The sequence below is a fragment of the Lissotriton vulgaris genome, chromosome 5, assembly GCF_964263255.1.
Source record: "Lissotriton vulgaris chromosome 5, aLisVul1.2, whole genome shotgun sequence".
Classification (NCBI taxonomy): domain Eukaryota; kingdom Metazoa; phylum Chordata; class Amphibia; order Caudata; family Salamandridae; genus Lissotriton; species Lissotriton vulgaris.
In genome coordinates, this window is record NC_141693.1 from 1,500,225,403 (window position 1) to 1,500,235,544 (window position 10,142).

The 10,142-nt window shown below is 45.9% G+C and overlaps 1 protein-coding gene across 2 annotated transcripts in view; it reads left to right on the top strand.

Moving 5' to 3' along the window:
* CIMAP3 (ciliary microtubule associated protein 3) overlaps positions 1 to 9,660 on the top strand; it is a 145,564-nt gene extending 135,904 nt beyond the window's left edge. For both annotated transcript variants that reach the window (XM_086920387.1, XM_086920385.1), the window contains exon 6: positions 8,714 to 9,660. In XM_086920387.1, the coding sequence (XP_086776513.1) occupies positions 8,714 to 8,782 (69 nt within the window). In that variant the 3' untranslated portion in view covers positions 8,783 to 9,660. The remainder of the gene's footprint in view (positions 1 to 8,713) is intronic.
* The last annotated feature ends 482 nt before the right edge of the window (positions 9,661 to 10,142 follow it).

The following is a 10,142-nucleotide window of genomic DNA, read 5'->3' on the forward strand; positions in this document are numbered from 1 at the left end:
CTGCCAAATAAGCAAATGTGTTGGTCCAGATGGTTTTGTATTTATTTCTGCTGGTTAAGAGGATTTTGTGGACCAGCAAGGGTAGCCAGTGGAGTTCCCTCAGAATGATAGTGATGTGATTGGTTGTATGTATGTATGTATGTATGTATGTATGTATGTATGCATGTATTTGCCGCCTCAGAAGACTAAAAGACTAATTTAGTGATTAGCCGTTGGCTGCAATGTTTCTGGGGTGACAGAGGCCCAACTTCTTCTTTACAATCATATCTTGTGAACCAAATCATATGTTTGTAGATTGTCAGAGTGATTTGTCTCCCAAAGTTGTGCTTTAGCTGACTCTTGTGCATCCGTTCGAAAACCGCATGAAGACAATCCCTGGAGTCCAAAAAGGGCTTAAATCAGCCAAGTGCCTAACACCCAACACCCAAGTTAGCAAGACGTCCAAGAAGGTTGGAATAAGAGATAGTAGTGAATGTTGCTGAAGGATGAAGTAAGATCAAAGTTAGCTAAAAATGATCCGATATTTTTAACAGGGTCGTCGCTGTACAATGCCAGGGGTGGAACCGAAATGGACTATTTAGAATGTTTTACATTTACATTTCGGATGTAGGTGTTTCTGAAAAGCCATCAGCTGGCTGTTGACTATCTTTTCATGTATTTTGAGAGTGCTGGCAGGAGGGAGATGGGCCGAAAATTGGACAAAAGATTAGGGTCCAAGGAACATGTTTTTTAATAACTGAACAACCATTGCCTTCTTCCAGGTTACCGGCATTGTAGCCGTTGAGAGTGAGGTGCTAAAAACCTAATTTATGACTGAGTTGATCACCTTAACCGCAGACACCAGAATAGCAGGAACACATGGATCCCCCAGAGAACCTAATTTTTATTGTTGTATAGACTATTCAGAATTGTCAAGTGATAGAAGGATAAACTGAGAAAGCTTGCAGTGTTTACGGTTGATCTCCTCCGCCAGCAAGTTGCCATCTGTAGAGAATTATGCTAATTCCTCTGAACTTTAAGGATGATGAGTAAAAGTACAGTCAATGCCATATTTTTGCAATGTAAATTGCCTTATATAATTAAAGGGGATGGTTTAGGTTGTGGTGGGATTAATTTAGGTAGTTTAAGCTAGATAGATGTAGCAAAGGGAAAGTTGGCATACATTGTGTACCATGTCTACCTCAAAAACAAGCATTTGCAATGCAATAGGTCTCGCATTAGGAAAGTTTGAGCTATTGGTATTGTAAATGATAATTTTTAAATTTTTGTGTTGGTTTTGAAAATAGCTAAATTAATAGCTTTGTCATTGACAATGCCAATTGTTTTAACTTTCGCAAATGTGACACCTATAGCATTTGTACTGCAATATGTGTTGTAGTTACATGACTTAGATGTATTGATATTACAAATAACAATGGCTTTACATTTTTTTAAATAATTAATACTTATATGAAAGTTATTGTAATTTATAATGCCAATAGCTTAAACTTTTGTAAATGACTTTTGTGAAGATTATGTTCAGTGTATTTTATTGTGACAAAAATCCAAGAACAGAAGTGAAATATTAACATCTTTTTGTGACATTTGTAATAAAGCTTGAAACATTGAGAGAAAATATTTGAACCAGTTGTTGTTGAATGGTTGCACAGATTGATGCTGTGGTGGTGCTGAGTGATGCGATAGATAGATAGAGTGAGTGTAATAAATAAATAGAGGGAGGGTGATAGATAGAGGGAGGCTGATAGTGGTGTCCCCGAGTGATGCTGTGGAGGCCCTGAGTGATGCTGTGGAGGCCCTGAGTGATGCTGTGGAGGCCCCGAGTGATGCTGTGGAGGCCCTGAGTGATGCTGTGGTGGTGCTGAGTGATGCTGTGGTGGTGCAGAGTGGTGCTGTGGTGGTGCTGAGTGATGTTGTGGTGGTGCTGAGTGATGTTGTAGTGGTGCTGTGGTGGTGCTGAGTGGTGCTGTGGTGGTGCTGAGTGGTGCTGTGGTGATGCTGACTGGTGCTGAGTGATGTTGTGGTGGTGCTGAGTGATGTTGTGGTGGTGCTGAGTGATGTTGTGGTGGTGCTGAGTGATGTTGTGGTGGTGCTGAGTGGTGCTGTGGTGGTGCTGAGTGATGCTGTTGTGGTGCTGAGTGGTGCTGTGGTGGTGCTGAGTGATGCTGTGGTGGTGCTGAGTGGTGCTGTGGTGGTGCTGAGTGGTGCTGTGTTGGTGCTGAGTGATGTGGTGGTGGTGAGTGGTGCTGTGGTGGTGCTGAGTGGTGGTGCTGAGTGATGCTGTGGTGGTGCTGAGTGATGCTGTGGTGGTGCTGAGTGATAATGTGGTGGTGCTGAGTGGTGCTGTGGTGGTGCTGAGTGATGCAGTGGTGCTGAGTGATGCTGTAGTGGTGCTGAATGATGCTGTGGTGGTGCTGAGTGATGCTGTGGTGGTGCTAAGTGGTGCTGTGGTGGTGCTGAGTGGTGCTGTGGTGGTGCTAAGTGGCGCTGTGGTGGTGCTGAGTGATGCTGTGGTGGTGCTGAGTGGTGCTGAGTGATAATGTGGTGCTGAGGGGTGCTGTGGTGGTGCTGAGTGGTGCTGTGGTGGTGCTGTGGTGGTGCTGTGGTGGTGCTGTGGTGGTGCTGTAGTGGTGCTGAGTGGTGCTGTGGTGCTGCTGAGTGGTGCTGTGGTGGTGCTGAGTGGTGCTGTGGTGGTGCTGAGTGGTGCTGTTGTGGTGCTGCTGAGTGGTGCTGTGGTGCTGCTGAGTGGTGCTGTGGTGGTGCTGAGTGATGCTGTGGTGGTGCTGAGTGGTGCTGTGGTGGTGATGTGGTGGTGCTGAGGGAAGCTGTGGTGGTGCTGAGTGATGCTGTGGTGCTGAGTGATGCTGTTGTGGTGCTGAGTGATGCTGTTGTGGTGCTGAGTGATGCTGTTGTGCTGCTGAGTGGTACTGTGGTGCTACTGAGTGGTGCTGTGGTGCTGTGGTGGTGCTGAGTGGTGCTGTGTTGGTGCTGAGTGATAATGTGGTGGTGCTGAGTGGTGCTGTGGTGGTGCTGAGTGGTGCTGAGTGATGCTGTGGTGCTGCTGAGTGGTGCTGTGGTGCTACTGAGTGGTGCTGTGGTACTGCTGAGTGGTGCTGTGGTGGTGCTGAGTCTTGCTGTGGTGGTGCTGAGTGGTGCTGTGTTGGTGCTGAGTGATAATGTGGTGGTGCTGAGTGGTGCTGTGGTGGTGCTGAGTGATGCTGTGGTGGTGCTGTGGTGGTGCTGAGACATGCTGTGGTGGTGCTGAGTGGTGCTGAGTGATAATGTGGTGGTGCTGAGTGATAATGTGGTGGTGCTGAGTGATAATGTGGTGGTGCTGAGTGGTGCTGTGGTGGTGCTGTGGTGCTGAGTGATGCTGTGGTAATGCTGAGTGATGCTGTGGTGGTGCTGAGTGATGCTGTGGTAGTGCTGAGTGGTGCTGTGGTGGTGCTGAGTGGTGCTGTGGTGTTGCTGTGTTGGTGCTGAGTGATAATGTGGTGTTGCTGAGTAGTGCTGTGGTGGTGCTGTGTGGTGCTGTGGTGGTGCTGAGTGATGCTGTGGTGGTGTTGTGGTGGTGCTGAGTGATGCTGTGGTGGTGCTGAGTGGTGCTGAGTGATAATGTGGTGGTGCTGAGTGATAATGTGGTGGTGCTGAGCGGTGCTGTGGTGGTGCTGAGTGTTGCTGTGATGGTACTGAGTGATAATGTGGTGGTGCTGAGTGATAATGTGGTGCTGAGTGATGCGGTGGTGCTGAGTGGTGCTGTGGTGGTGCTGAGTTGTGCTGTGGTGGTGCTGAGTGATGCTGTGGTGGTGCTGAGTGATGCTCTGGTGGTGTTGAGTGGTGCTGTGGTGGTGCTGAGTGGTGCTGTGGTTGTGCTGTGGTGGTGCTGTGGTGGTGCTGTAGTGGTGCTGAGTGGTGCTGTGGTGGTGCTGAGTGGTGCTGTGGTGGTGCTGAGTGGTGCTGTTGTGGTGTTGTGGTGGTGCTGAGTGGTGCTGTTGTGCTGCTGAGTGGTGCTGTGGTGGTGCTGAGTGATGCTGTGGTGGTGCTGAGTGGTGCTGTGGTGGTGCTGAGTGAAGCTGTGGTGGTGCTGAGTGATCCTGTGGTGGTACTGAGTGATGCTGTGGTGGTGCTGAGTGGTGCTGTGGTGGTGCTGAGTGATAATGTGGTGGTGCTGAGTGATGCTGTGGTGGTGCTAAGTGGTGCTGTGGTGGTGCTGAGTGATAATGTGGTGGTGCTGAGTGATAATGTGGTGGTGCTGAGTGATGCTGTGGTGGTGCTGAGTGATGCTGTGGTGATGCTGTTGTGGACCCAAAAATATGATTCACTAGTGAGAAAAAGTAAAAGTAAAGGAAGAAAAACGACGTGTTGCGCAATCTGCATGCTCAAATCAATATGTGTAAAGAATAAAACACTTGATCACCACCACCAAGTGCACAATGCACTGTAACATGTGTTAAAAACAAAGGCATATTAGCCCATATGAATAAATATACCTTATGTGGCGCAATAAATCTCAGCTATCATAATAGACAGTTGTGGCAATATCCTAAGCGACCAATATCTGCTGTAATAGCAGGGAAGTATATTAGTTTGTATCCTGGCCTTAGTTATTAAAAACCAACAGCTTTCTGTATGTTACAGCCACATTTCGTATGGGCAATTAAACCAAAATAACAATCTCACCTAATGAGCAGGAACGTGCTGCCTCTATTTACGAAAATAAAAACCAGCCGCTTCCCCAATTTAAATAAAAATGACCTCAACAAAGGGTTCTAGCAGCCTTAAAATTGCACCCCATTTAGAGAGTCGGAAAGGTCACCAAAGCAAAAGCAGGAAAAAAAGATCGCTCAGCATGAAAACAAAGTCGATCTCACACTTGTCAAAGTTAGATGGAAGCTGCGTTGTCGTGAACATGCTGACGCACCTTACCATTTGTGATTGGCAGGATCACGGTTCAAAATGATCACATTTTAGAGAAATAACGTTGATTAATTACTTTGTAATCTAGAGCCTGTTGCGAGTGCGGGGGACCTTACAAAAATGCACATGGAATAACATTCTAGAAACAAGTAATTAAAAAATAGCTTGGAACAGGCGGTTGACAAGGCCAGATCTGTGACTCAAGGGCGCCTTCCCTTCATCCCTCCCCCTTGTACTTTTGATGTTGAAGGAACAAAAGACCTCACTCACACCCTTCTGAGGTGCTCAGGAGAGGAGGGACTTTGCAAAAGGGATTTAGGTGGAGCTAAGATTACTTCTCCCCCACTGCCAGCGCCGACAAGTTCCATGAAAGTGAAAAGAAAAAAAAAAGTAAGTGTAACATTGTACCTTGGTCTAAAAAGAGTAAAAACGAAACCAGCTACAATGTTGATGGGGTCACGGTGATTATAGCAATCCTCTTCTTGCAGCTTGATATGCGAGCTTCCTGCTGAGCAGTAGTAATGTCCCTCAAGGCAGCCATTTACAGGCGGTGCGCTCACTGCAAATGTTGAGTAAACACCAGCTGTTATTATCGCATCTGGCCATTATCTGATAGTTACTGCATGGAAAAAACGTTGTGCCCTTTGAACTTAGCACTACAAAACAGAGCCCGCAAAGCTGAACAGTGTATGCAGAGACTAAAGTCGTGGTTTGCTAAGGAAAGTTGTTACTCTGCCCCTGCTTGGCTTTGTCTCGCCTGCCTGTGATGCCTCCCCACCCTCTTTGTGAATTTGAAGCGCCAGCCCAACACGGTCTTGCTGAAAGACCATGGAGGTAGAGACCAGGGAAAGGGAGAGTGTTGTGTGTGGGGGAGGGGTGGGGCCGAGGTACTGCCATTTATAAATCATCAACGAGCATCGGGCCCACACATCTCTCTGCACATACATCGCATAGCCACACAACTTGCCCAGCAGACAGTCCCAGAAACGTAGATCTCACCAAGAACACTTGCATTGTGTACATACCTCGAACTGCCATTGCTCATACAATACTGAGGAGGGGACACGCACCTATTGCACAGGCGTTACCGACATGCGCTCGGGGAGCTCTTATACTGCACACCCACACCGTGCAGGTACATGCATAGGTACAGTCTTTTTGTTTGTAATCGTAAACATTGCGCACGTACCTCAACTTGTTGCATAGACAAATGCCTACAGGAATTTTGCAAGCAAGCGCGCGCACACTTGATGCGCCTGTACACACGTACGCGGAGACAGGCACATAATATGTCCGTGGTTTTCGAGATTAAAGACCGAGCTTGAAATTATTTTGATTCTGTGGTGTGTTAGCCGACTAGAAAATGGAAGGGTCCATGGGCATGACGATCCGCCTCCATTGATAAGGTCTTGGGCAATGTTTTGTGTATACAGCTGCTTGCTTTCAGGAACATGCTAGTGAAAAGTTGCATAGTGTACGGTTGTGTAAACTAGATATCTTTGAGGTGCTTTGCATTTCAAGAGTGGGATATCAAAAATTAAAAGGTGTGTTTAATTCTCGTAGGGACATTTTCGCCGGAGATAGTCAGGGAGCGCAGCATGCTCATTACCTTGGTGTTGGGCTGCGTTTACTGCCACGTTGTTGTTAAAGTGATAAGTGACCATTATAAGTAAAGGGAGCTGAAGGAAAGAAAAAGGAAGAAACAGAAAACAAGAAGTGGGGGGTGAATAGGAACAACAAGCATTATCGGAAAAGCTGGTGCCGAAGGAGTAAGGCGGACTACTGCTGCAGGGGCGGTTTGTGCTCTGAGGAAGGCGAGGCGCTTCAACAACAAAACCATATGGGGTGCAGCAGGGGACAGAGCGGATCGCTTTGAAGTAGCTCACGGCCTGGCGGCCTTGAAAGTGAGAGCAATTAGGGGGGAGGAGAAGTGAGGCCATCGCGCACTGCGCACGATGGTGAAGCCTGTGGGAGGGAGGCTGATTGCTTTGATGTGGAGAGCATCAGGAAAGCTAAACCAGCAGGCGGATGGTAGCGCGTTCACGAGACCACATGCACTTGTGGAAATCCGCTGGGTGGTTTAGCTCTCCTGATGCAACCCTAAAATTCTCCCCTGTCCATTCCTGCAGAATGGGATAGGCTCAACCTAATAATGAATCCCCTATCTAAGATGGCCGGTCTCCATTTATAGGGCTGAGATATTATCTTAACATGCTTATCTGATTTCTTCCACGTCACATCCACTGTGCACAGGGTGTTAATATGGGGAAGAGGAAGCATCTATTTTTATTATAAGGTTTCTATGTTTACTTCCGAGTTTTTAAAAGCCAGTTATTACTGCCTTTGTATGCTGCACTAGTGCATTCAGTTCTCTGACATAAAATCTTCTATAACTGGGAAAAATCAATAACTATGTCAGCAGCGTGATCAATAGTTAGCAAAAGCCAGACTATAAAACGTGCCCACTCTGGTAGTGTTTATGGACTGAGTGTGTGAGATCTGTGAAACCAGAGGCACCGTTTTCTCTTTGTCGCCTAACGGTGTGATTCTTGGATTGTACAATTTATATAACCTGGAGAGAAGCTTTCTTGCCAAACACCTGAGGATGTAAGTTCAATGATTTAGGGATATCTACTTGTGACTGAGGTATCAGTCTATTTAATCCTGGATCATGAGTGGTGTCTGCTGTCTGAGACCTAAGCCTGTCAGATTTGTGTAGCCTGATGTGGGACGATTTTGTAGAATTCTTGCATATGCAAGGTTCATGAAACACGAGGCATAGAAGCATCCATAATATTTGTGTAGACTGAGGTCAAGCTGCTTTCTGAGGCAACTCATACGATTGCAGTAACCTCGGTGATCAGCTATCTAAGCCTCTAAGTGCTGCGTACCCTGAAGCATTACACTGGCCAAGTTGCAACACTCTAAAGAGCATTGATATCAGTTACTAAAAGTCTTGACTACTTATCCTGTCCAGTAAATGCAGAAACACTAGCAACTAGCCTCAGTGTTTGTCTTTCGAGAGAGACCAAATATCTGGCCTTATAAAACAGCCTAAGCTGAAAAAAGCCTGCGCCTTTAAGAACTTTGTAACCTGAGGTGTAGTTTTTCTCTCTAGTGTACAAGCCAGTAGGATATCCATCATGTGGCCATGTCTGCTGTCTAAACCATGTGCAACTTGGGAGATGGTACTTCTTTCTAACACCTGATCCTGTACCATATCTGTAACATGAAGGAACATTCTGCTGCTCAGTGCTTTAATGTGGACTATCAGCATACCCCAAGGGATAAAAGTTCTGCTGCCCAATGCCTTAGTTGATAATATCTCTGTACATTTAAGACTGGTTCCATCTCGGAGAGGAACAATTAATATTATCTGCGTGGAGAAGTGTGGCTCAGGGGTTAGAGGCGGCAGACCCGGAATCTGAGATCGGCCCTGGACCAGGGTTCAATTCCCCGCCTCGGCGGGTCTTGGGCTCAAAATTCCACGGACTCGATAATTCTCGCTCCGGTGCCTTCTCGACTCACGGGTTCACACTCTGCGACTCTGGGCAATAGCTTGCTTAATCTCCACAACGGCCCCTCGCGGCGGGATGCCTGGCTTTCACCTTGTGGATACCCTGCCGGGGTTATCTCACAGGGGAATACCCTAAGCAAGCGCCGGGAAACCCACTGCGGGTAGCTGTGCGCTATATAAGCTCAACTACATTTACATTTACATTTATATAAGTTACCCCTTGTTTTAAGTTGAGTGTTTTGCCTTACAAATTAAGCATTAAATTGTCTGTATTTATTACAGCTTATCACAGATAAAGAATTTCGGAAGCATCGTAATCGAGTGTCATACCTGAGCCTTTACTACAGCTGAACACACCTGGAAACCTGCTGGGTCCTGGAAGCGGCATCGCCTGGTCCTGTTTGGTGCATGCTAGCTGCATGCCTATATTCACTTCTCCATTTGTTCTTGGTTAATGCCAAAGTTAAACTATCCCTATGCCTAAGCCGATCACTTTGTCTTCTTATTGCTCCATGAAGTGCACCTCATCTGGGGACTCCCTGGTCTCACAAGGACTGCAGAAGCTTTCAATTCTGCAGCCACTGATCTCAGGGCCGAGCCTCAGGGCTCAGTGGGCTCACCACATGCCCTAGGCCATTGAATGTTTCAGTACCACGGGGCAATTTTCAACTGTTTCGTTACAAGGGGCTTCTTTCAATTGTTTTCCATGTATTCCCGAATATCAACCAACCAGAACCACACTTGAACAAGAAAACATGTGAGCATAATAAAAACCAACATCTGTAAAAAGTTTAGGAAACACATGAAATATACTTACTCGAGTTATGTTTTTATTGAAATATATTTAAAGCTCAGAGTTTCATTCTAAATCTATATATTGGATTCCGTGCTGTTTTACTGAGCAAGAATATTTTTAAAAAATAGTATTATTATACTATTATTATAACTGACCAAAACCATAGTACTATTCTGTTGAGAGAACTGGTAGATGCTTCAGTGGCACCCATCTTCCTGAAATCACTGTAGCAACGAATTTAATACTGACATGTGCTGAATAATAGTCTTTTCTCCGCCACAGTTAGAAACGTGTTCTCTGAGGTACCATTAAGATGCAGCATTGCTTTAGTTATGTAAGAATGTTATGAATTGCCTTATTGAGTATACACAGGTATTGACCAACCCACCTATGATATATTCAAGCCATATTGATGGAATAAATACATTTACCTAAAATTAACTTTTCAAGCAACTTCTTTCCAAAGACTGCTGCCTTATTAAGCAGCACCCCTCATCCAGCACCCCTCAACCGCACTCAGCCCAAAGCTCTTGTTTATCTGTTATACAACTAACATAAGCGATACAAGGACTCATTATCACATTTTGCAGAGGGCGCCCATCCTTTTTATATTTTGCTACGATGACTTTCTGCAATTTATGTACAAAGTGCATAAAATACAGGGACTATTTTACTCTGGCGCGTCCCGGAAAAAGCAATGATCTTACTCAAGGCTAGTACACAGACATCTGCAGCCGCTGAGACGAGCACAATTATTTGTCCATAAATATGAAAAGACACACACTGGCTCACATACACAAATATCCAAACTTAGAAATGGAGACCAACAGATACACCCCTATGTAGATAGACATGGGTACACAGATAGTCCCTCCTCACATGCTTGATGATAGATGTAAGCATTAAGAGGGCCTT